At 43.2% G+C, this 26,504-nt stretch overlaps 1 protein-coding gene across 4 annotated transcripts in view; it reads left to right on the top strand.

Moving 5' to 3' along the window:
- The window catches only part of KIF25 (kinesin family member 25), a 42,404-nt gene that overhangs the window by 6,948 nt on the left and 8,952 nt on the right, over positions 1-26,504 (top strand). For 3 of the 4 annotated variants that reach the window (XM_028723919.2, XM_077925814.1, XM_028723920.2), the window contains 8 exons: positions 1,366-1,504; positions 3,546-3,649; positions 4,227-4,315; positions 7,753-7,795; positions 15,223-15,290; positions 18,437-18,511; positions 20,650-20,799; positions 23,408-23,584. In XM_028723919.2, coding sequence (XP_028579752.2) covers positions 1,366-1,504; positions 3,546-3,649; positions 4,227-4,315; positions 7,753-7,795; positions 15,223-15,290; positions 18,437-18,511; positions 20,650-20,799; positions 23,408-23,584 — 845 coding nt within the window. The remainder of the gene's footprint in view (positions 1-1,365; positions 1,505-3,545; positions 3,650-4,226; positions 4,316-7,752; positions 7,796-15,222; positions 15,291-18,436; positions 18,512-20,649; positions 20,800-23,407; positions 23,585-26,504) is intronic. The other variant, XM_077925816.1, reaches the window with a different exon arrangement.

The raw sequence follows: 26,504 nt of genomic DNA, 5'->3' as shown, positions 1-26,504 counted from the left end.
CCAGAGGGTAGGACCCAAACCAATGCATTCACATTACAAGAAATGAGATTCTGACTAAACATCAGGAAGAACTTTCTGGCAGTAGGAACTGTTCAACAGTGGAATGGACTTCCTCCGGAGGTGGTGGACTCTCCTTCCTTGGAGGTTTTTAAGCAGAATTTGGATGGCCATCTGTCATGGATGCTTTAGTTGAGATTCCTGCATTGCAGGGGGGTTGGGCTAGATGACCCACAGTGTCTCTTCCAACTCAACAATTCTATTCCACCTGGGAGTAAGCCCCATGGAATTCAATAGAGCTTACCTTCTGAGTACACATACAAATGCTGCACCATCAGAATTTGAAAGACTCTGTACGCAGAGAATTTTTAAAATGTAACTTGACCTTTAGGAGCCTCTTATTATTTTGTTGTTTTTCTTCATCTCTAAAGGTCTTGGGTTTGGGCGCAGGTGATTTAATTGATTGAGTAGACATTTCTATACCACAAAGCAGTTTACATGAAACATCAGTAAATTATTATTTAATCTGAACGTAGACCGAAATGGGTCCAGATAATTCTGCTGGAAGAAGCCCAGTGTAAATAGTCCCCAGTGGGAAATCATATTGCTTGTGAAACACCTGGACGGAGGATGGGTTACAGTTATAATAAATAATACATGCCCCCACAGCTTACCTTGGGAATCGTTGGCATGCAGTTCCAATATATACTCACACTGGGAATCCTAGTGCAGTGATATTCCGTGAAAGGTCGTATAAATCCCATCTGAGTTAGTAGAAATTAAATTAGTGTAGAACTGCAGCCATAGGAAGGAATTAAAAATTGCACCAAGGTAAGTGTTCTGTCAGTGCAGGAATTTCAGCTTGCCAGACAGAATAATCTCCCCTCTCCTCTCCGTGTGCTGTTCTTGGGGCTCTCCCACCCCATTCCTGTCTGAACCATACCCAATATAGGGATGCAGGTGGTGCTGTAGTCTAAACCACTGAGCCTCTTGGGCTTTCTGATCAGAAGGTTGGCGGTTTGAATCCCTGCAATGGAGTGAGTTCCTGTTGCTTTGTCCCAGTTCCCGCCAACCTAGCAGTTCGAAAGCACACCAGTGCAAGTAGATAAATAGGTACCACTGCGACAGGAAGGTAAACGGCGTTTTCGTGTGCTCTGGCTTCCGTCATGGGGTTCCGTTGTGCCAGAAGCGGTTTAGTCATGCTGGTCGCATGACCCGGAAAGCTATCTGTGGACAAATGCCAGCTCCCTCGGCCTGAAAGTGAGATGAGCACCACAACTCCATAGTCGCCTTTGACTGGACTTAACCATCCAGGGGTCCTTTACCTTACCTTTACCTTAAAGACCGTTCTTTCTGTTTCTTAAATAGAAACTCAAGCAAGAAGTGAAGAATCTCCGTTTGTCTGCCCTCACATTTTCCAGAGATGTCCAGCATCATGGCAAAACTTACCTTGGTCAGATTTTGGCTGCTGTCCAAAGGCTTCAGATGCATAATGAGGCTATGCAAAGTAAGAGATGAGCACCTTTGAAAGCATATCAGGCTGGCATCTAAGGTGCTTGAACCATATGAGCAGTGCCACTGTTGGTAGCAGCTCGCAGAATTTGCAATGAAGGTTCTGGCTTTGGGTTGAGAGGCAACTTTTTGCTGCTGCCAGGACTTTACACAAAGCAGATGTACTGCACCAAGAGCATACTGCATCTCTGGTCCACTCAGAGAGTGGATGGGTTGTCTTCCTGTCTCCTTAGAATAAGAGTTACAGGGGTCAGGCAAAAGCACCTAGCATAACTGAAAGTAGTGATAAGGTTAAAGCTTACTGGGAAATGATATATAATGAAATGAAAAGGATGTTTAAAATAACCTTTGTAAAAAAAAAACCAAGAAGCTTTTCTTTTGGGAATTATAGGGAAAGAACTTCCTAAAATATATAGAAACTTATTCACGTATGCTACTACAGCGGCAAGAATGTTACTTGCCCCAAAATGGAAAGAGGCAGAAGTCCCAGCAAAGGAAGAATGGATACAAAAACTTACAGAATATGCAGAAATGGCAAAACTTAGCGGAAGAATAAGAAATCAAGATAACAATTTTTTTAATATAAAAGAGTGGCAATGGTTTGTTGAATATTTACAGATAAATTATAAACAGATAAAAACATTGGCAGGATTATTATAATAACCTGCAGTTTCATAAGAGTATATATTTAAAGAAGATGAATAAGTGAGCAAATTAAGTTAATTTGGATATGTAGAAGATATTAAAAACAAATTTAAGGAACTGCAGAAAGGGGGAAGGAAGTCAGGTTTTGAAATGCCAAAATGATTGTAAAATTAGTGAAATGTATAAAATTAGTGAAATGTATAAACTTGAAAAGTAGAAATTTAAAAATTAATTAATTTTTTTAATGAAAGTAGTGATGAGGTGGAGCATGTTTCTATGGAAACTGAACAATGAAAATACAAGCACAGGTCTGGGCAGCCTGTGGTTTTTGAAATGATGCTGGAGAACGCTGTCTATGGCTACCAGCCACAATGGCAACGGTCTTCCTTCAGAGGCAGTAGGCCTCTGAAAACCAGTTGCACAAGTTGTCACAAGTGAGGAGAGCACTGTTGCATTCATGTCCAGCTTATGACCAGCTGCTGTGAGAACAGGATGCTAGCTAGATGGGCCTTTTGCCGGATTGAGCAGGGCTCTTTTTATGCCCTTCCATTAGACTCAAATTCACAGCTGCCCTAATCAGAATTGCCAATAGTCTAGGATGATGGGAGTTGTGGCCCAGTGACATCTGATGGACCACATCTGCCTTACCTTTAATATAAACATTGCCCAGGTACTTCGGTTCAAGGTCCATCTTGCCCAGCACTCTGTTGCCAGCAGCAGCTGACTGAATGCCCCTGGACGCTCCCAAGCAAGGCACAAAGCAGCAGCAAAGTGCAATTTGGGTGGAGCTATGATGCACTCATCATAGGGACGTGGGTAAAACTTCAGTGCCTAGGACTTGCCGATCGCATGGTCGGTGGTTCAAATCCCCATGGCGGGGTGCGCTCCCGTCGTTCGGTCCCAGCGCCTGCCAACCTAGCAGTTCGAAAGCACCCCCGGGTGCAAGTAGATAAATAGGGACCGCTTACTAGCGGGAAGGTAAACGGCGTTCCGTGTGCTGCGCTGGCTCGCCAGATGCAGCTTGTCACGCTGGCCACGTGACCCAGAAGTGTCTCCTGACAGCGCTGGCTCCCGGCCTATAGAGTGAGATGAGCACACAACCTTAGAGTCTGTCAAGACTGGCTCGTACGGGCAGGGGTACCTTTACCTTTTTATGATGCACTCATGGCAGAGCTTCTCTACCTGTGGACCATACAAATGTTTTCAGTGCAGAGAACAAAGTCTCAAATGAGAGTGCTGGACTTGAAGAGGCTCTCTGTGATAATATTTGCATATTCCATTTTTATATGGCTTCTTGTTTGGAGGCATCAGTGTGCAGATGCTCTCAGGCCCATGTCTGAGGGGGAAATAGCCTAACAGTTCTGTGAACATTTGTGAAAATGTCTTTTCAGCCTTTCAGACCAGAGCCTTTGAACTTGAGCAGTCCTTGCATGAAGTAAATGAGCGATACCAGAAAGAAAAACAAAGGAGAAAAGTACTTCATAACAGTTTAATTGTAAGTGTCCTGGTAACTGAGTCTGCAATGTCTTTTAAAAGATCTGCATAAATATCGGAGTTGCCAGTGTGCAACTTGAGATGACTTTCCAGTTCCTTTTTATCAGTTCCTGTATCTGCATGGGAGGCTGTGCTCATGGCTTCTCTTGTCTGCTCTTTCCAAGGCCTGTTGCCTTCCCTTTATTCCCAGCTGCCTCTTCAAACTGTGGGGCTTTTTAAAGAAACAGTTGGGTTGTCTGAATTGCAACCTTTTAAAATATGTCTTGACTTCACGTGCTGTGTAAGAACATTTACTTTCACTAGTGCATCAGTCAGATTACAGTGGCTAAAAAAATGGGGAAAGAAAGGCAGACTTAAGGAGTTTAAGACCATCATCTTTCATCAAAATCCTGGTCGGGGTAAAACCAACTTGGACACTTTTTCACTCTCTGTGGTAATTTAATGAGGCAGAGCTTCAATAGTCATGAGGCAACATAGCAACAACACAACTTTCTGTATTTTCTTACCGCCTCTGATTCACACCATTTCATTCACGAGTTTTTAAAACTGCTGACTATGTTTCTGCATTGCATCCTCAGGAACTAAGGGGAAATATCAGAGTCCATTGCAGGATCCGCCCCCTGTTACCATTTGATACACTTCCTGGAGAGTCGGACTTAAAAGACAGGTAATTTATTTCATGAATATTGTTATGTTAACTGACACTCGGATGTCTTTCTGGCGCCAGGAAAAGACCTTTTTATTTTCCTAGGCTTTTAAACTTTTGTTGGTCTGTTTTATTTGGGTGTTGCTTTTATAGAGTTGCTGTTTTTGGCTGAATTTATGGGTGTTAGATACTTATTGTAAGCCATGCAGATAATGTGTTTGAAAGCTTGGGTACAAATCTGAATCATAAACAGTCTAATTGTTCTCCTTCTATTTGAAAATGTTGGTTAGATTCTGCATTTTTACATACTTTGGAAGACATTTCCACTTTACAAGTGGAATCTGCAACAAACTTGCATTTTATCCCCACACCCTAACAGGAATGTTCCTGTTTAGAATTCCAGCCAGTCAGATGTGTTCTCCTCAGTAGTGGGATCAAGCAAGCCAGTTTACTCCTCTGTCTCCCAGTTGTCCATTTTTCCTCAACCAACATTCAACATTCTTTAGCTCTTGCAAGCCATTGAGCACAATGAATCCTCTTTTGGCTGAGGAGGTTTTTGGGGGGTGGAAGGGAGGTTGTCATGTCCCTTTTGGTTTTTAAAAATGTTCTGTATTTTTCTGTGCTCATGGGCTCATCCAGGCATGTTAATGGTTCCCTCTTGCTTTTCCAATTCTGTAGGCACTCAACCATCTGAATTCTCTGTTAGAGGAAATTAGGGTGATTTTTACTCATGTCTCCTTTTATAGCCTTCCAGCTTCTTAGATCTGGAGGATTCTGACATCACCGTTGTCGGGTTCAGATTACAGGAGGTAACAACGTGCTTGGGCTCTGACATGCAAGCCCTGCCCCCAGCATCCCCATACGTGTGGCCCTCCCCACTCCATCCCCAGCCTTCCTCAGGCTGAGCAAGGAAGAGCTGCAAAAGGGCTTTTATTTGCCTTTCCTTGGAATGCCATGCATGACTGGGGACCCTGTTTCATGCCCCTGTCTCCATTCATTGATTCAGCGTTTTGTCTTTATCTTCTGATTAGCTTTCATGAAGGTGGAAGCGCCTCTGAAACATCCTTTTGTATCCTCTGAGCTTGGCAGATCTTGTGCATAACTCAGTATGGAAGATGCTGTGAGGGCAGAAAAGAAAGCCGAGATGCTTTCTGCCTGGCTTCCTCCCATAATCCTTCCCATACTCCAGGCATGGTGGGGCCCCGGGAAACAGTTTGGGGGGGCTGAACAAAGCCCTTTCCAGACTGCTAGCTATCCTTTTTCCTTTAAAGAAAGCAATGGGACTTTTCTTCCCAATGAATCTGTGAGTACACTATCAATATAGACAATGAAAGATGGAGCTACAAAAGTATTTTGAAAGTAGGCAATTCCCCTTCCTTATTGGCTCTTCCAGGTGACCTGCTTGTTGAGCATGTATCCTGATGTACATGAAAGCTACATCATAACTGGTCTTTTGTTCTGATTTGTTTATGGTCTGGTTAGATGTCAGTGATCAATCATCCCGCATTCATCCTGATTTCCTTACAGGGTGCTTGTACATCTTCCCATTAATCATGTCTTCCTTTCACACACCTTAATGTACATCCTTGTCACTTTGCAAACTGCAAGAAGTCCCATTCTTTTCAAAAATGGATCTCTTGGGTGACAGAGCACTTTAATACACTTTAATTGTGCAAACATGAATCCCTCCTGCAAAACATTGGCAGTCTGGAGGGGCCCATAATGACTGTATTGAGTGTTTATGTTTTTCTTATGTTGCTCACCAAACTGTCTTGCTGTTCAGGTTCCATTAACTCAGACACCCTTTTCCCATGTCACATCCCTCTCAAAGGCTGAAAGAACAGAAGGGATAGGCTGATGTAGCAAGCCTATACTGCTACTTTATAATCTGTTGCTTTGTAATCAACCCTGATGTAGGGAAATCAATCCCAGAAAGCCACAAGAAGTGTCTCTTTATGTTTGCTTGTATTTGGGTTTAAGAAGGTTGTATTTATTTTTGTTTGCTAAGGTTTGGGAAGGGGGGAAGAATAAAATACTGTTGCAATTTGAAAAGCAATTACAACTAAGAGGAGAGCTGTGTAATCTAGGATTTTTATGGCTCCAAGGAACACAATTGTTTTTCTGAGGCTCTCCAAATAGTGGTACGTTTATCTGCAAAACTGCAGTGCAAAGCAGAGTGGTCAGTGCTCCAGCACAGGTCTAAGCATCCTGTGTTTCTCCACTCTCCCCGTACATTTCTCAGCAAAACTTCCTATTCTCCCAGCACTTACACAGGTAGGTCCACACAGCTACAGCTGCAAACTCACACTTCCATTTCCTTTAAGGTAGTGCTCTGTTCTTCATGTTGTCTAAGTTGCTAGCGCTCACGCTGTGTTAAGAGCTGAGGGTGGAATTCAGTGTAGTGCTAAGGGCTGTGCATGTGAGGAATGAGGTCCGTTGGCACCACAGGATTGTCCCCTATCCTCTCCCTGTGCCACCTAAACCTGTCCTGGGCATTCCCCCACATCTTCTGGAGCAGATTTAGAGAGGAAGGATGGGAGAGAGCGGACCTCGTTTTCCATATGCAACAATTAGACACAGCACATAAGGAAAAAGGAATGGGGAAGGAAGAGGAAAACATGCATACTCCAGCACCAAATTCTTAATGTTGCAAGGTTCTTACAATGACTAGCTTGGATGGGAAGAGACTGCTTACAGTACAAAAGCAGACCTTGGTGACCCCTGAGAAATACTCTTCCTGGAAGTGACTATAATGCGGGAAGTTGTTGACCTTATAGGGCGGGGTCTTCACTTGGCCTAGCTGGAATTGCTTCTTGTAAGTTGCATCATGACAGGGAGGCTCATACTGGCCCAGCTGATGCCACCATTCTCAGAGGAGATGGTCCTCTCTTTCTCTGGGGGAAGCAGCAGCGAATGAAGGTGGCTGTTCTTGTTTGGATACCATCTGTGCATTTTATTACGAGGAATATGGCCTCTGCTTTCCTCTGTTCTGGCGAGGCAGTCACAGTATTCAGAGCTCTAGGGAATTTTATTATGTGAAGAACGGGAAAAGGTGGTGTTTGCACATGGTATCGCAACTATTTGGCAATTTCCACACCTGGGGTCACAGTCTGAGCTCAAGACCATTCCTGCAGCTTATCTTTGTGGTTATTCTAGCCCTGACTGTGTCTCTGCCTCCTGGTTGTCAGGTTCACTCCAAGGGTGAGTAGCAGTCAATGTGAGCCTAGGAGAATAATCAGAAAACTCTTCCCCATCTAGCCAGAAGGCCAGCATAGGTTCTACAGGGAGAAGCAAGGGGCACACATTTTGCCATTAACCTGTGGTGTATCATTGGGCCTTGAGCCCCTAGGTTTCCTGGGCTGTTTTGCTGTTTGTGCTGTTTTGTTAAAGTTGATGCAAATTGCTGGTTGTTTTCTTCTTGAATGTTTTGTAAGTTAATACATTTTGTTGTCAAAAAGGCAGAGAAACATCCCAGAAAATGTGGTGTGTGAAGCTGATGATGTGAGTATATTTAAGTTTCTATGGCTTTTAATGCTTGTGTTTTCTGTTTTTATTCCTGTAAAGCGCTTATCCCTTGTAGGATAAGAATGAGTGGACTGTGATCGTTCACTTCACTTTCCAAGAGCTTTGCATCCTCACATGCAGCATTCACTTTATGACTGACTCCCCACCCCCCTCTGATATCCTGAAGGCTTGGACTATTGATGTTACCATCCCCATTTCTCCATCACACTGCACAGCCTCCTTAGTGACTGAGGCTAGGAAGTTATTTCTGGCACTGTGAAGTGAGTTCTGGCCGTCCCTTGTTACCGTATTTTTCGCTCTATAACACGCACCTGACCATAACACGCACGTAGTTTTTAGAGGAGGAAAACAAGAAAAAAATATTCTAAACAAAACAGTGGATGTATGATTTTTGTGGTTCATGCTGTGGCCACAGACATGTGATCTGACGGTGAGTTTGGGGTAGCCCAATGCAAAAATCCTGAGGATCCATGTGGGTCCATGCTTTGTAACCACGTTTTTGCACCACTGCGGCCCCATGAAACAGTGGGTGCGTGTGTGTTTTTTGTGCAGGCTGTAGCCATGGACATGCTATGTGATCTGATGGTGAATTTGGGGTGACCCAGTGCAAAAATCCTGAGGATCCATGTGGATCTGTGCTTTGTAACCACGTTTTAAGTGGGGAGGGAAGGAAAAGCACTCAAGGGACAAGCAGCACGCGTGGGGTGTGTGGAGAAGGATGCTGCTAATAATGCAGGAGAGGCTCCTCTCCGGCTTTGCTCCTTTAGAACAAGCAGGCTCTGCGTCTCTCCTTCCTCCCCAGCAAGGAAACCACGATAGTAACCACTCTGAGACAAATCAAGAAAAATTGCGACCAACACTCTCCCCCAACAAGCGCAGTGAGGTCAAAACACACACACACACACACACACACACACACACACAGAGAGAGAGAGAGAGAGAGAGAACTGGCCTTAAAGTCACAGGGCGCTGGGGGAGTGAATGGGAAGCAAGAGAAGGAGAACGATCCCTCACACACACACAGACACACAGAGTGTCAATTCTAAAGTCGCAGGGGCGCTGAGAGAGCCCAGGGGCGCAGGGAGAGTGAACGGGAAGCAAGGGGAGAAGGAGCCCTCACACACAGAGAGAGACACAGAGTGTCAATTCTAAAGTCGCAGGGAGAGTGAACGGGAAGCAAGAGGAGAAGGAGCCCTTACACACACAGAGACACACAGAGTGTGGATTCTAAAGTCGCAGGGAGAGTGAAGGGGAAGCAAGAGGAGAAGGAGCCCTCACACACACAGAGAGACACAGAGTGTCAATTCTAAAGTCGCAGGGAGAGTGAACGGGAAGCAAGGGGAGAAGGAGCCCTTACACACACACAGACACACAGAGTGTGGATTCTAAAGTCGCAGGGAGAGTGAACGGGAAGCAAGAGGAGAAGGAGCCCTTATACACACAGACACACAGAGTGTGGATTCTAAAGTCGCAGGGAGAGTGAAGGGGAAGCAAGAGGAGAAGGAGCCCTCTCACACACACAGACACACAGTGTCAATTCTAAAGTCGCAGGGAGAGTGAACAGGAAGCAAGGGGAGAAGGAGCCCTTACACACACACAGACACACAGAGTGTGGATTCTAAAGTCGCAGGGAGAGTGAACGGGAAGCAAGAGGAGAAGGAGCCCTCATACACACAGACACACAGAGTGTGGATTCTAAAGTCACAGGGAGAGTGAAGGGGAAGCAAGAGGAGAAGGAGCCCTCTCACACACAAAGACACACACAGTGTGGATTCTAAAGTCGCAGGGAGAGTGAAGGGGAAGCAAGAGGAGAAGGAGCCCTTACACACACACAGACACACAGAGTGTGGATTCTAAAGTCGCAGGGAGAGTGAACGGGAAGCAAGAGGAGAAGGAGCCCTCATACACACAGACACACAGAGTGTGGATTCTAAAGTCACAGGGAGAGTGAAGGGGAAGCAAGAGGAGAAGGAGCCCTCTCACACACAAAGACACACACAGTGTGGATTCTAAAGTCGCAGGGAGAGTGAAGGGGAAGCAAGAGGAGAAGGAGCCCTTACACACACACAGACACACAGAGTGTGGATTCTAAAGTCGCAGGGAGAGTGAAGGGGAAGCAAGAGGAGAAGGAGCCCTTACACACACACAGACACACAGAGTGTGGATTCTAAAGTCGCAGGGAGAGTGAATGGGAAGCAAGGGGAGAAGGAGCCCTCACACACAGAGAGAGACACAGAGTGTCAATTCTAAAGTCACAGGGAGAGTGAATGGGAAGCAAGAGGAGAAGGAGCCCTCTCACACACACAGGCACACAGAGTGTCAATTCTAAAGTCGCAGGGAGAGTGAACGGGAAGCAAGGGGAGAAGGAGTCCTTACACACAGAGAGAGACACAGAGTGTGGATTCTAAAGTCGCAGGGGGAGTGAAGGGGAAGCAGGAGGAGGAGAACGATAGCTCAAGCACACACACACAGCCCCTACAGTGGCTAATCCAAAATCGGACAGCAAAAAACTGCAGGCAGGGACAGAGAGCAGGGGTTGTTTTAAAGCAGCCAACTCCCGCTCTGCTTCTCTCCCTCCTTCCCGGCTCTGCTAGCTTACAGGAGCCGCTTACACCCGTTTTGCTGTTTCAAAGCGAGCCACGGGCTGCTCACGACTGCAGGATATTCCCCCGCCATCTGTAGGCATTCGCTCCATAACACGCACAGACATTTCCCCTTACTTTCTAGGAGGAAAAATCTGCGTGTTATGGAGCGAAATTTACGGTAATCATTTTCTTCTAGTATATCAATGTGCAAAAGGCTTTGTTTGCCCTCACTGTAACTCTGCGTGTGCATCTGTGTAAGTGTAATGGGTTACAGTCGTACCTTGGAAGTGGAAGGGAATCCGTTCTGGAAGTCTGTCCGACTTCCAAAATGTTTAGAAACCAAAGTGTGGTTTCTGATTGGCTGCAGGAAGCTCCTGCAGCCAATCAGAAGCCCTGTCAGACATTTGGCTTCCAAAAATAGTTTGCAAACGGGAACAGTCACTTCTGGGTTTGTGGCGTTCGGAAGCCAAAACCTTTGAGAACTAAGCTGTTTGAAAACCAAGGTACAGCTGTATTCTTATTCCAGTTTTTCAGCTAGAGCAAGGCTGAGAGGGTTACTTGTGATGACACAATGATATGTGAGCATTCCCAGCATTCAAATCCAGCGCTTGGCCCACCAGATCACATGCCTGAGTTTTGTCAGTGGCACTTCAGCTCCAATAATAATAGTTATTTCCCGCCTTAAACTACTTGTAGTTGCTTCACTGATGCCTTGCCAGAGGCTAGAAATGCAGTGTCTAAAATGTAGCTGCCTACCAAGCCTTGCTTTCAAGTGCATTAAAGGGAACCTGGCTTAAGTCCACCAAAGCAGAGGGGCTTGAGAGCTGAGCTGCAAATCCAGATGGCATTCCAGTATTAATTAAGCCCATTACCAAGAAATAACATTGGAAAGGCATGGAGCTAAGATGGAGTTTTAAATTCAGGTTTTGCGGTAATTTTCTTGACTATTGGGGCTTTCCGTCAGATACTCTTCATTATTTACACTTCATGCAAGTGTGCAGCCAATTTTCCTTTTATGGCAGCATATAAAATGCAGCAAAAGAGCACATGAACATATGTAGCTGTGTTATATTTGCTCAGGCCTTCTGTCCACCTAGCCCAGTGCTGTCTACCTGGCTTGGCAGCATCTGTTACAGGATTTCAGATTGCAGTCTTTCCCATCATTTCTTTCTTCCTTTTGTGTAAGTGATGACACTCATCACCTGAATTTGCTATTTATCATATGAAAATCATCTGTGCAAATGCTTGATTTTGAAGATTGCATTTTAGAATATGTGCTTTTGACACTGACCAAATGGAAAGTTCTGGGTTTTAATTCACAGAGTTCAATTCATCTAGAGTCTAGATTCTAGACCAACTGCTGAAATAAAACATGATAGCCTCTAGGGCTGAGCGATGTCTGGTTTTCAACATGGTGATATATCACTAACTAAACATCACAATATATCACAATGTACCAATATATCACGATGTCTGAAATAAGGTGGAACTATGTAGAGGCAAACAGTAGGACAGGGCGATATCTGGTTTTCAACTTTGTGATATATCACCAACTAAACATCACAATATACTGATATAGCACAATGTCTTTAATATGGATGGAACTATGTAGAGGGGAGCAGGGTAGTGTCCTGGCAACTGCTACTACATAAGGTTCTAAAACTACATTTTTACTTACCTTTAACATATTGTTACAACTGTTATTTTATAGTAGAGTGCGACTGGGATGGCAAAACTCGAGAGAAGCGATGACTGGCTTCACGGTTTTCCCATACAGTAGAACCTCGTGTTACGTACTGTCCTCCTTGCGAACGCTGTGGGTTACGAGCTCCGCTAACCCGGAAGTAGATGCCCCTTGTTGCAAACTTTGCTCTGGGATGTGAGCAGAAGTCGCGTGTGGCAGCAGCGGGAGGCGCCATTAGCGAAAGCGCGCCTCATGTTACGGCTTAAGAATGGACCTCCGGAACAAATTAAGTTAATAACCGGAGGTACCACTGTATTGCATTTTTTTTACGTAGCGCGCGCACACACACTGTGATTCGCAATATACCACCATGTCAAATATTGTGAAACCGTTACCGCGATGTGGACCAATTTTGGATGATGTATTGATACATCTCCCAGCCCTAATAGCCTCCACCAAATACATACCTAGCAAATCCTTGACTAAGGAAGGAGATTCTTCAGTTAGAGTCAGCAGCTAGCATCACTGGGACACATCCAGCACTTTGTTAGTTACCATTTGGACTTCTAATGACATTTGCATCTGAATCAGTAGAATGTAGATGAAGGCTGGTTTGGTATAGTGGTTAGTATTTTGGACCTAGGTTCAAATCCTCATTTAGCCATGACATTCATTGAGTGACTTTCGGCAAGTCACCCTTTCAGCCCAACCTACCTCCCAGATTGTTGAGAAGATAAAATAGAGGAGAAACTATATACACCATCTTGAGCTCCATGGGTGGGGGAAAGGTGTGATATAAATGTAATAAACAGATGCATAGCAGCTATAGCAATGGGACATGGCAAGCTGACCCTTTGGCTTGGCTTGCCCACCCACTCCTCTCCCTTAATTTGACCCTCCAACAAAGCTCGCTGCTGTGTTCTCCATGCTTCTAGAAAAGCATTATGAACCCATTGCTTCTAGTTTGTTTCCAGTTCTATCTTCTCTCTTTCTGCCACTTTCCTATATAACCCTCCAGTATCTCACTGCTACTTCAGTTGAAAGGTTCATGGAGTCTAGTACTTGAACCCTAACAAATATCATCACTAATCCTGATACTAACGCACCTCTAGCATTAGCGAACTGCCATTGTAATGGCAATTGATTTATTGCTGAAATCAGACTGGGTATATTCCAGTGGGATTTGTCAAGCATTTGTAGAACTGCAATTGCTGCATGATTTCAAATGGAATGTAATTTGAAAACAACAGCACTGGACCAAAATTACTTCAGATTTGGGGAGGCTTGAAAGCTGTCGAAAGACTGTGGTAAATAAAAAGTCTGTTTGTTTAGAGATTCTTGCCTTGAAATTTGCTAGAGGGGCAAGTGATCTCTTTTTTCGCCCCCTTTGAGTCTTGTAAATCTTGGCTTGAGAACTATCACTTCAGTTCCAAGGCCTAAAAAAGGTTTTAGGTTTTTATTGCAAGTAAAGCACAGTATTTCATTTCACCGTTTTGAGTTCCTTCGTCCTTATAAAGCCTTGGAATCTTTTTCATATGGATGATTTTGGCTACTGGCATTGGAGGTATGAGAGCGTGGTTGTTGTCATGGCAACTGCTTGCTTTACTAATTGGTTTGAAATGTGAAATTGGTTTTATCAGTTTAAAAGAGCAGATGTTTGGCTTTCCTTTCCACTTTTTCTAGTTCATAACATTTACTTTGCAGTTCTACTTCTTGGTTTGCTAGTATGTAGTTAATATTGCCACCTACCTGAGCCTTGAAGCAGATGGTGTGACTGCACTCATTATTTTCTGTAACCAAAATGTATCGTGTCAATCAAGCTTGGGATGGAAGAGGATGTTGGCAGTCTACCAAGTTGACTTGGCATATGCAGAATAGGTCAGGAGATGTGTAGATGAAGAGTCTTCTACTGGTGGGTCAGGGCACACTGCTGATCCACTGCTGATTTACTGTTTGGGTAAAAGGTGGGTCATGCAGATTGAAGTCTACTGATCTAGCTCATTCCATATGAGAGAGCATCATTGTTCGTGGCAAGGATGGAAAAGAGCTGGTTTCATACTGATAGTAAACTGGAGGTCACAGAAACGTGTGTGTGTTTTCATGTGGTATTTGCAGTGCACTCTCATGCATGTTTACTCAGACATAACTGAGACATAACTCAGCACTTTAACTGGTATGGTGTGAATGTGACTCAATGGAAGTTCTAAGAATACAATGCCCAAGTAGCAGCAGGATGACTCAACTGCGATTATCTTGTTCAACATGCCAGCCAGCTAACCCATAGCATAATAATCTAGAGTCAAACTTATACTGCACAATTAAAAAATGTAGTTGGACTGGTCACATCTCTGTTAAAACAAGGACTGCTGTATCGTGACTGGAACTACAGCAGCATCGGGAAAGTGAGTTTAACACTTCCCTTCTGTGCCATTTTCAGCAATTAAAGTTACTCCCCTGTGCACAGCTTCTGTTGGTTGAGATGCTATATAATATAAGCAATAGGACAAATACTTCCCCGAACAGCAGGTTTAATTCCATAGAATATAAGTCACAGAAGTGCCACGACAGCAATGCCTCTTACTTGAGGGGGTACTCTTGTTTCTTGTTGTTGTCATCCCCACAACAAGCAGAAATGTATTTTCAGGCTTTCCTCTATAATTGGCTTTCAAAAAATTTACTTAGGATTAAACTGATAGATTCCACAACACAAATCCAAAAGTTTGGATGAAACCCCCTGTCCTTTCTGAGTGCTGAGAGAGCATACTAAGAAGAGCAGAATACAGGGCCTTGTGTCACTTCCTCTTCCCCCTCCTGAGTCAAATTCTTTGGATATGGGTATAGATATTGGGCTATCTATTCATCTCTCTTGTTGCTATCTAGATTTCTGCTAGATGGACCAACTGCATACAGCTGTGTGTGTGGCAACCCAAGGGCTCAGTTCACTGCACTTCCACCCCTCCAGACTGTGCCATTGAGGAACCATATATTAAAGGCAGGATATGGCTATGTGGTTTTTGCAGTTTGGAAGGTCTAAACATCCCACTTTGTGGTGAACCTTTAAGCATACATTTTCTTTTCGTTTAGACTTATATGATGTATATGTTTTAATTGTTACCACCCTTGTTTTCTGTTAGGAAACCGTCTTTGTAAAATGCAACCGTCCCGGTCATGCTTTGATAAACAAGACATTCCAGTATGAAAGGTGGGTGGTCTTGAGAACCATTGTGGCTTTGACTAAAATATATATGATTTTTAATACAAGTTGATAATGGGACTCTTACTGTTCTGAAGACATCTTGCATTTGCTACTTCCTCATGAATCTTCAAGACTTACAACTATGAAACAAAATGAAATTCTGAATTCTCTCTGGAGGAAGAAATGTTTTATTCTTCTATATTTGAAAAGTAGATTGTTGCCACTAGGGTTAATCTGGTGCTCAGATGAAGTTTCCCTTCACATACATGCTGTTTCTCCATGATGTTTCCCCATGGAGCTATTACTATTGCAGTCACATAGGGGACAGTGATAATCTAAGTGGATTTAGGGAACAGTGTGGCTTAAAATACCAATACAGTGGTACCTCGGGTTAAGTACTTAATTTGTTCTGGACGTCCGTTCTTAACCTGAAACTGTTCTTAACCTGAAGCACCACTTTAGCTAATGGGGCCTCCTGCTGCTGCGCTGCTGGAGCACAATTTCTGTTCTCATCCTGAAGCAAAGTTCTTAACCCGAGATACTATTTCTGGGTTAGCAGAGTCTGTAACCTGAAGCATATGTAACCTGAAGTGTATGTAGCCCAAGGTACCACTGTAGATCGATGCATGGGGATAACAACCAAAGGCACACATATTTTGGTATCTGCCCTCAGTTAATGGGTTAGAAATAGTTGTCCTTCTATTCAGCTTTCTTAGTGCTTTTTACCAGTGCTGTTTACCAGTAAATAAATGTCTTCACACATTCTAAGTATCTCATTTTCTGATAACAACTGAAAAATATTACTATGCCAAGCTCCAGCTGCCATATATTCCTGTCATGGGCAGTGCCTCCCTGGTCAGTTCATATGGATGAAGGACCCAGTTCTTTATATTTTAATACAGGAGACTGTGTTACCAGTTCAAAATATTGTTACATGACGTTTCTGTGTGCTCTGGCACTCGTCATCATGTCCCATTGCTCCAGAAGTGGTTTAGTCATGCTTGCCACATGGCCTAGAAAACTCTCTGTGGACAAACACTGGCTCCATCAGCCTGAAAGTGAGATGAGCATCGCAACCCCATAGTCGCCTTTGACTGGACTAAACCATCCAGGAGTCCTTTACCTTTTTACCCTTTTACCTTTACAGAACATGCCATATGTGCAGCAGTGTGTGTTTAGTTCCTTCCCCACCACCCGCCAAAAAAGATGAAGGTTAGAATAGTAAATCCTTTCAAAGAATGTAGCTCTTGGAAGTGTGTTTTCAGTGTCCCCACACAGCTTATTCTTATAAGCAGAAGAGCATATGGTTCTTATGAACTTCAAATGTCTATTTTTTTAGCAGCTTTTTAGTGGAACTAATAAATGTCGAAATGCTTGGTTCTATTTCAGCAGGAAAAAAAGATATAGCTTTTCAGTATTTTATGTTTTTTTCAGATACTTTTATTAGTGGATAGTAAATAAAACAATAATGAAATAAACTAAAAATGGCTTTCAATGTTCAGGATCAAATTAACATTAAAGAGCATGTGGCTGGAAGAGGGAGGTAGACCAATGTCATTTTGCACGAGCAAGTCTCTTGAGATTGCTTTGCGTTCATTAACTGGAGCAGGAAAGCAGATCTGAATTGTTCATTGACACAAAATGAAGCTAGTGTGCCTAATTACACCCCATTTAAACACCCATCAGACAGAACCTTAATGAAGCAAGTTCCATATCACCATGTGAGCATAACCCCTTAGAAAATGTACTGGTATTTAAGAAAGTAAAGTTTTATCCTGTGAACACTCTCAATAGTTTTGTGGGAAAACTTGCCCCCATTAAATATTGCATCAACCCTAAAACACATACTGTTGCTGTGTCCTGTTACTGAGAGTTTTAAGTGGCAATCACTCATTTGAACCCATGGCATTCCTAGCAGAGATCAGCTCTTGAAGACTATGTTGTCTTATTACCTCGGGCAGCTACCTAATAATGGCATGGTGTTAAATTACCATTTTGTCTTTAGGGATGGGTGGCTGTCAGTTTAGGTTTCTCTCAAGTTTCTCATTTTTGCAGTATTAAGTTCAGTTCTCCACATCTGTTTGTAAGGGTTGTGGTTTTTTTAATCCTCATGAATTTTCATCAGCATTTTAGTACACATTTCTCCTAATATGCACATTTTTGCACTTTTTCCTGATATATGCATTTTTGCCAAGCAGTTTTCCCTAATAAAATGCATCTTTGGTTGTAGCTTTGTTAGTAAATGCATTTCATGTACACTTTACCCTTTGTACACATTTCTTGGCAGCAAAAGTCCATTGCAAAATTCAGAGGAGTGCCAATTTATAAAGTTGGCTGTGTTTCGGTTTGCTTATTGTTCGGGAAACTGTGGCATTAGATAGGTTCACATTGAAATGCAAACTGAATTAAATTTCTCCCCCATTCCTATTTGTCCCACCTCATCATCAGCTCTGCAGCAGGCCTCTGACGTTGTGTTGGCCCATAATCTGAATCCACATCGGTCTATTTCCAGCGTGGTGTGGCGACCATATGATATGAAGCAGCTATATGATATTCCACTTATTCCCCCACCAGGGAAGGCAAGCCGGGTGTTGATGAATACTGACTGATCCATATACATCATCTAGATTCTTGCAAAAGTACCAACTTGGTCATAACTATGGTACCTAACTGTAGGCCTCCCTGCCCCCAGCCACAGAATTCCTTCCAAAATCTCAGCAAAGCCACCACAGCACAGATGTTAAAAATGAAGCTAGAATCCAAGTAACATGCTTCTGTGTGCAGACATTAAAATAAAAACGGGGGGGGGGGGGTTTGAATGAAAACATATCACAGCCTAGTCTGTGTCTCTAGAAATAGCTAGGATTTGACAAGGTCCTCCTTGGCAATGTCCAGAACACTTTAGACTCCTCGCATCTGGCTACTGCAATAGAATTGTGACTCAACTCTGTTTAATTTCCTGGTGTCTAAACCAGCTTAAGAGTAGGCGTGAGTAATTCCCTTCCATAGATCTTAGTGCTTCTGAAGAAATTGTTTCACAATATTGGAGGTTTCAGTGAATAATGCTGCTCTGTTCTTTGTTCTTCTTTCTTCACTGCAAACATTCCCAGACCATTTTGCCACAATGACTGATTTGTATTTTACATCTACAGAGTTTACAGTGCTTCTGATTCTCAAGTGACAGTGTTTGCAGATGTAGCCCCTTTGCTAACATCTCTGTTGGATGGGTGAGTTGAAAAGGGAAGGGAAGTGCTTCTAATGGGGTATCAACACTCTCAAAGATAGTCTGTTTCTTAAAAAGAGAGAGAGAGAGAACACAAAGGCGTAAACCCTACCAAGGAGTTAATGCACCTGCCACAAAAGTAGGGAGTCCTCCTTTTCTCCTAGACTTTGATATGGTACATTTAAACTATGATGAATTAAAGACCATCAGAAGAAACAGCAAATCTGGTGTCTTGCTATAGGGATCCATAAGTTGCCTCTTTTGGGTCCATTTAGAAAACAACAGCACCGTGTCCTAGAAGGGAGGAGAGGAAGTGTTAAATGTTCTTTCCAAAATTCCTACTACCAAGTTTTCTGCTAACTCCAGTGCAGTTCTGCACGCAGATTAGGGAATCATCTTCCCCCTTAAGCCAGTTTCTGTTTAAAATAGGTTCCCTGAAACATGGCTTTTTTTCTTTGCTTCTCCCCCCTTCAGCCATTCAGGAAATGTTCTGTTATTGGAAACAAAAGTACTTCATGCCTTTTCAGGACACACCATTTAAACAAAAGCAGATTGTTTGTCTGGAAAAGATGAGGTCCCTCTACTAGCCATGTTTTTGATCAATCTCCCATCTGTAAAATGTGGAACAGGCGCAGTCTTTTGACTTTGAGCTTGCTGCCTCTTCTGACCGTTTGTGGTATGAGCCATGAGTGATCTGTAACATCACCTTATGAGAAAGCTGGTGAACATTTCTGCACTAAAGGTGTAAGCGGGGGTGGGGGGAATTGTGTGGTTGATGCTGGATGTTTTAAATTTTGATAGTCACCTGGAACTAACCTGTTTGAAGTATAGTGGAGTTGGATGTAGTGGTTCTCTCCACATCTTAGATTAAATTCTGGATCCCTCTCTCTCAATAGGCAGTCATGATTCACAAACTGGTCCAAATAAACAAGGGCGCATAAAAGGAGCCTACTGTTTTTTTCTTCTTCAAGCAGTGCCTAGCCTTACTTTCAGAAATGAGCTTGAATATGTGGTTTCTGCTTCCTGAGTTCACAATGCTGGATCTGCAGTACATTGTAGATTCTTATCCCTTTCCCAGGACCAGATCCACACATTTTCTTTCCTCTGTACGATATACCAGCATCTCCTCATCTCTCATTTTAAGGGGCTATCTGGAACCCCTTATATCAGGAGATATCTTAAAAAGGCAAAACTATCTAAATTTAATGTTCAGCTGAGTTTTGCAATCTGGGTCAAAACAAGGGGAAAAGGTGGAATCTTATATTGGGGCAGGGATGGCCTGTTAAATCTTGTGAGCTGTACAATACAGTTATAGCTGTGCCATAAATGTTTTGCTCACAATCTCTGTTTCATTTGAAATGGTAAAAAACTGGTTTCAAAAGTTTATGAGGGATTGAGCAATGTAATGTTATGCCCCCCCTCCCCTTCTCTCTCCCTCTCTCCCTCCCTCCCTCTCTCTCTCTCTCTCTCTCTCTCTCTCTCTCTCTCTCGCGCACACACACACACACACACACACACACACACATTCTAGCTATGTGAAAATCCTGGCTGCTAGGCATAGCTAACTTCAAAGGTACTGCTACTAGGCTTCCATTTAAAGCACAGAGAATGCTCCTGAGATTGCAGAGAGCTCTTGAAAAGTATCCCTTCCCAGCAACACTGATCATCTTAAACTGGCCCATACCACGAGCTGAAAGCATCCTTCCAGATGATTCTGCAGAGTTCTGTGGCTGCTAAATTGTATTCCACAACTTGCCTCCATCAAAAGTAAACCAAGGACTCTTGTTACAGAAGGAAACAGCCCTGTTCTGGAGCAATTGTCTGTCTTTGCTTCTGCCCTCCCTTGCTTCCCTCACCCTGCTCCCATTTTCCTGTTTTCTCCATAGAAGGGAAGGGGAAAAAGGATTTTGCCCATCCATTCCAAGTGGATCTCTTCTCCCCACTGTGGAATTTCCAGGAGGGGTGGAGGGAGAGAGAGAGAGAGAGAGAGCGCATATATTGCAGTGTTTTGGAATTAGCAAGTTCTGTGAACTTTTGTGTGAGGTTATTAGAAAACTGGAAAATGAATTTTCTTCTCAACAGTTTTCAGCTTCGATCAATAGTAGCTGTTGGCTTTGAGAATCTTGCTTTTCTTCTTTGCAGGTACAATGTGTGCATTATGGCTTACGGACAGACTGGAAGTGGGAAAACACACACAATGTTGGGTCCACAGTCTGAGAGTAATTTCACTTTCTCCATGGAAGACGAGCAAGACTTAGGAATCATTCCTAGAGCTAGTGAAGAAGTATTCAGGTATGGATGACAGCAGATGACAGTGTTTATTTATTTCATCTGTTTAGTCCATTTAGTATCTTCCTCTCAATTCAGAATTTCTCAATGTGCAGTACAGCAGTTGCAGCCGGGGAGACGAGAAGCCGGGGAGACGAGAAGCAGAAAAAAGCTAAATGCAGTCTTAATAGGTTCATCTCTCACACAGAGTGTTCCACAACTTCAGGACCATTATGGAGGATTCCTGCTCTCCTGTGGTCACCAACCCAATGACTGGTGGATCTCAGTACTCTGAGTAATCCATGGAATGGAAAGACCAAAAGGGTGGGACTTCATTTCCTGTGGCTTTTAATTTTAAATAATTATGAAAGCCCATTTAGAAAATGCCAGAATAGACATTTAAGCCAATCATCAATCTGCACAGATAAATCAGTTGATGGCAAATTCTTTCTATTTTCAGTGTACAAAATTAATTACAATTCTTATTTCAGAGTATTTCTGCACAAGCCCATCTCTGTTGCAATGTCTGATATTTCCCCTCCTTCCTCATTGTTCTTTGTGGTTCTCAGTCAGGGCTTTGTGCATTTACTGTACATATGTTCTTCCTTCTCTTACAATTATGAGGCTGTTCTTTTGAATTTTGGGGGCAGGCTTATTTAAAAAATAAAAAGCCATATGTGCACACAGGAAGCCGCATGCCCCTTCAGATATAGCCAGGAGCATGCAGGATTACTGGCAGTTAAAATGGAAATGAGTTTATGTCACTGAGGCCTGGTGAATCACGGCATTTGTGCATAAATAGGCTGAAATGTATGTTGAAAAGATAATGAGTTGCATCCAGAGATCCACCAACAGAATAAATTTTGGTAGTTGTGCTGTGCTGTAAACTATTGCACAAGAGCTAGTAGAAGACTTAGCACAACACAGACTTAGCTCAAGCATACAACTTGAACTCTTGTGCAAGAGATTGCACAATATCTGGTTGCTAACAGACCCCGTATAAAACTTTACACTAGTATACACCTTGAGAAAACCCCTTCTGCTCAGCCAGTGTGGTGTAGTGGTTAAGAGTGATAGATTCGTAATCTGGGGAACCAGGTTCGCATCTCCGCTCCTCCACATGCAGCTGCTGGGTGACCTTGGGCTAGTCACACTTCTGTGAAGTCTCTCAGCCCCACAAACCTCACAGAGTGTTTGTTGTGGGAGAGGAAGGGAAAGGAGAATGTTAGCCACTTTGAGACTCCTTTGGGTAGTGATAAAGCGGGATATCAAATCCAAACTCCTCTTCTTCTTCTATTTCACTTACAAAAGGGCATGTTTGGATCCAACCCAATATGTTCTGATCAAAGTGAAGGTAACTGATATCAAAAATCAGATTAACTGGACAGGTTACAGCAAATTACATGGGCTACTGGTACTATAAAATACCATGCAAAAAATTGGATAGTGTAAATATAACCAGATTTATCCTCACAGGATCCCTAAGAATGGTTTATTCTTGGTAATAAGTTCATTGTGAATATTCCCTCCTGGTTGTCCCATATGTGAAATGGAGAGGGGGCAGGAACTGAAAGAACTCTAAGCCGCCATACAGTCTGTTGTATGGGCAAACAAGTAAAGTCTGTGGCACAGAAAGGTTTCGTTACACATCTAGTGGTTGTTTGAATTTTTAAATGGCGTTTAGAGACACGGGGCTGTATTCCAAATAAGTTCTGATTGGAGTAGACCCTTTGAAATTAGTGGACCTAAGTGAGCCATGTCCATTAAGTGGGTCTACTCTGAGTATGACTAACATGGGATACAGCCCATAATATTCTATGTTTTCAATCCCTTGCACATGTGCAGTAAGGCCTGCCTCTTTTACATCCATGTGCACCTAGGATGGATTTCCCGTACACAGGACAGTGCAACTTTGTTTGTCATCTGTTGCTTCACTGCCTGCAGTAGCCTGATGACCCACCAATGCCATTTGGAAATGGCTGAGAACAGCGGCGGAGGAAGGGGGTGCGGTCCACCCCAAGTGTCACCACTGAAGGGGGGTGACAGAATGCCGGGTAGCACTCACCGTGGGGCCTGCAGCATGCCCAAGCCACTCATCTCTCCTGAGAGAGAGGTGGCTTGGGTGCACACAGGCTCTGTGCTGCCCAAAAGGTCCACCCGCTGCCTCCCCCCAGCTGTAGGGTGGCTGAGTGGAAGGAGGCAAGCAGACTCCGGAGGTCCTGCAGTGCACCCTGCCCCTATGGGCGGCTCGCCCCACCCCTGAGCGCGCCACCTCTGGCACCCAAACAGCTTCTTCCGCCGCTGGCTGGGAATGTAAACATTAAAGATCTTGCAGTTGTTGTTGGCATTGCTAATTTCATCAACAAATCTCTTTTCCTTTTCAAGTTCTACTTTTTGCACAGATATTGCAACTGTGGAGCCTGTGCAACTGAAGTGTATTGTCAACAGAGTTGTCCCAGTATATTGCAGCCGCAGCATAATGGGCTGGGTTTCTCATGCATGCTCATGGTTAGGAAGTTTGGGGTATTTAGATAAGCACTTAAGTCAGGCTTTTAATAGTCCCCTGGATCACAAGCCTAGTTTATTCAGGGTTTTGTTTCAGTCGCTAAAGCTCTCCCCACTCCTTTTTCAGACTCCTTTCAGAAAAGCCGCTAGGAAGCCATTGGGTTGAGGTTTCTGTCGTGGAAGTATATAATAATGAAGTTTTTGATCTTCTGGCCAAAGACAGCTATGGAAGAATGAGTGGTGTCAAAAGGGACATAATCACAAATAAGGAAGGAAAAAGCGATATCCCACTTCTTACCCATGAGTGAGTACTCTTGTGCATCTATGAGCAAGAAGTCATGCAGCCTGTGTCGGTGACAAAAAATGCTAATCTGTGTAAGATTGTTAAGATCAACTTGCTTTTCATATTCATTTGTTACTCATTAGCATCACTGCAATATGACTTTTTCTGCCCACCCCCTGTGTGTGTGTGTGTGTGTGTGTGTGTGTGTGTGTGCGTGCGAAGATATATTTGCTGAACATTCCCCCACCTGGGGATCTCTTGCCAGCTAATGTTTTTCAGGATTTGGAGTGTCTCAATCTTACTTGCTCTCTAGGCGGGGAGGGGAGGGGGACATATTGTAACTTTGCCTATACTTGGAAATTCATTATAGTTGAAAGCAGGAAAGGGTTTCAGGGTTTTGTTTTGTTTTTTTGCTTTGAAAACAGTTTCAGATGGTAAAATTCCACAGAAAACCATAACTGTTTTTATTCCCAGTGGAAATGTGATTTCCCCCCTCTCGTCTTAAACTCCTGTAGTCACAATACACAACACAAGCATTTCTTATGCTTTGGGGGGGGGGGGGGAGGCCTAGAAGGCAGACACAACAGACCTTTTATTTCCTTCATAAACTATAATATACTACACCCACAAAAGAGATAATTTAAGACAGTATTTTTGTCTGTGGGTTTCACTAACATAAGCAAACCACTCAAGCTTTGTTTATGTGGTTCTGTATTATTGCCAAAAATCCTTGATTAAAAATACACCAAATGTGCTGGAGGGTTGAGCAGACATAATTCCCTCCGTTTGATTTTGTATTTCATAAATTGATCACCCCACAGAAAATTGGGGACCACTGAGAATTTTTTTTTAATGGCTCTTTCTGCAATCAGGGATCTGAACGTTTCTGAAGTCTAATATTCTGGTTCAGTGGATTTTCTTCATAATGTTTATATCCAAGGACAAAAAGTTTAGGATTCAGTGTAATAAAAACCAATTTTAAAACAATAAATTCATGATTTATTTGGAAGGAGAACGGGGAAATCAGACTTTGTAGAGTTGGAAGGGACCCCAAGGTAACAGCTGAGCAGACCAAGTTATCACAATATTGAGAAAGCATAAAGGTAAAGGTACCGCTGCCCATACGGGCCAGTCTTGACAGACTCTAGGGTTGTGCGCTCATCTCACTCTATAGGCCGGGAGCCAGCGCTGTCCGCAGACACTTCCGGGTCACGTGGCCAGCGTGACAAGCTGCCTCTGGCGAGCCAGCGCAGCACACGGAACACCTTCCCGCTGGTAAGCGGTCCCTATTTATCTACTTGCACCCGGGGGTGCTTTCGAACTGCTAGGTTGGCAGGCGCTGGGACCGAACGATGGGAGCACACCCCACCGCGGGGATTCAAACCGCCGACCATGCGATCGGCAAGTCCTAGGCGCTGAGGTTTTACCCACAGTGCCACCCGCGTCCCCTGTTGAGAAAGCATAGCTGTTGTCATCAACTAATACCATAATTTCTAGTGCCTGGTCACATGTTACATTTTTCCTTCTTGGTTTGCTCTGCCAAGAGATAACTCTTACATTTATTTCTTATTGGCTGAAAGGGTCTGACTTGGTTTGAATGATCATATTTTGGCTTATTAAAGTGAGATCTGCTCAACCCTTTGGTTATGCATGGAGCCCCTTCACTCAAGCCATGTTTAAACCAAGAACCCTCTAATCAACCAAAGCATGGCTACCTATTTTGGAAAAAGGCAGGTTATTATATCAACTTCAAGCTGTGGTTTAATATTTTAGTTTGTTCTGAAGCTGGGAACCATCATTTCCTAATTAAGATGAAACAGGAAACTGGTTAATTAGAGGCTTTCTGATCTAATCTGGTTCCTGGCAAAGGGAATAGTTCAAAAGCTCCTCTTGCATATCTCAGCTAAATAAGCTAAGATATGGTCATCCAAACATGGTCAGTGGCTAAGCAGTGACTACAGAATTCACTAAAAGAATCTATACAGTGACTGTAGCCTATATTTTGTGTATTATGAGGAAAGATGGCAGTTGCCATTTGATAAAACTAATTTACCAAAGTAATAGATTCCCAAAGTCTTACTTATCATCTTTCTCACCAAATTGACCTATCCCAGTTCCACACAGCCATAGGTCAATTAACTAAAGTATTCAACTTCTGTGATCCTCCTACAATCCATTGCCCATGCTTTCTCTCCAAGAAAGTTATGTCTTGTATTTGAAATCTTGAGGCCTGTAGTATCACTCTTGAGTCATCCTTGTCCTGCGATTTAGCGAGGGAGAAATCTGCTGCAAGCTGGAATATGTGTCATGTGGTAGAAAACTGGCAAGCATAAGATCTCCTTTTTCTTCCCATTGTTTGGGAGGCTTTGCTTTTATTGCAGTTTTTTTATTATGCAGTTTTTAGAAATTTCAGGGAAGAAAAAGCTCCTTTTATAGAAACGTTTATGTGTCCAAGACTCACTCTCTCGCTCTATATATATATACACCATCCTGCTAGATGTATAAAAAATGTGTCTTAAATTCAGTGCATTTAGGGAAAACATTAATAAACACATAATATTAAGTATTTATACAAAAAAGCTGGAAAATGAAAGACAAATCAAAACAAAATAAGGGAACCATGGTGATTGGCCACCCTTACTCTAAAGAGTCGAAAGTAAGTTATGGGGGTTTTGAGTAGTGTTTCATCTATAGCCAAGGAAGAATGGTTGTGCTTTTCCTTCGGAGACATTGCACGCTGGGAGTTTGTTCTTGAAACCTTCTGGCACATAGGCTACCGTATTGGTTACATTCTCCTAACCTGATTATAGAAATAGCATGTTGATATCCAGTGGGAACCAAAGGTGCTCTTTGGGTTTTTTGGCTATGCAAAGCAGGTGGGTGCTTTTCTTTGCGTTTAGCCTTTGAGTACATTCCCTCTGAGCGAACATTTGCCACCATG

The sequence above is a fragment of the Podarcis muralis genome, chromosome 3 (assembly GCF_964188315.1).
Source record: "Podarcis muralis chromosome 3, rPodMur119.hap1.1, whole genome shotgun sequence".
NCBI lineage: Eukaryota > Metazoa > Chordata > Lepidosauria > Squamata > Lacertidae > Podarcis > Podarcis muralis.
Note: the sequence above shows the minus strand (reverse complement) of the source record. Positions and strands in the feature narration are given on the sequence as shown.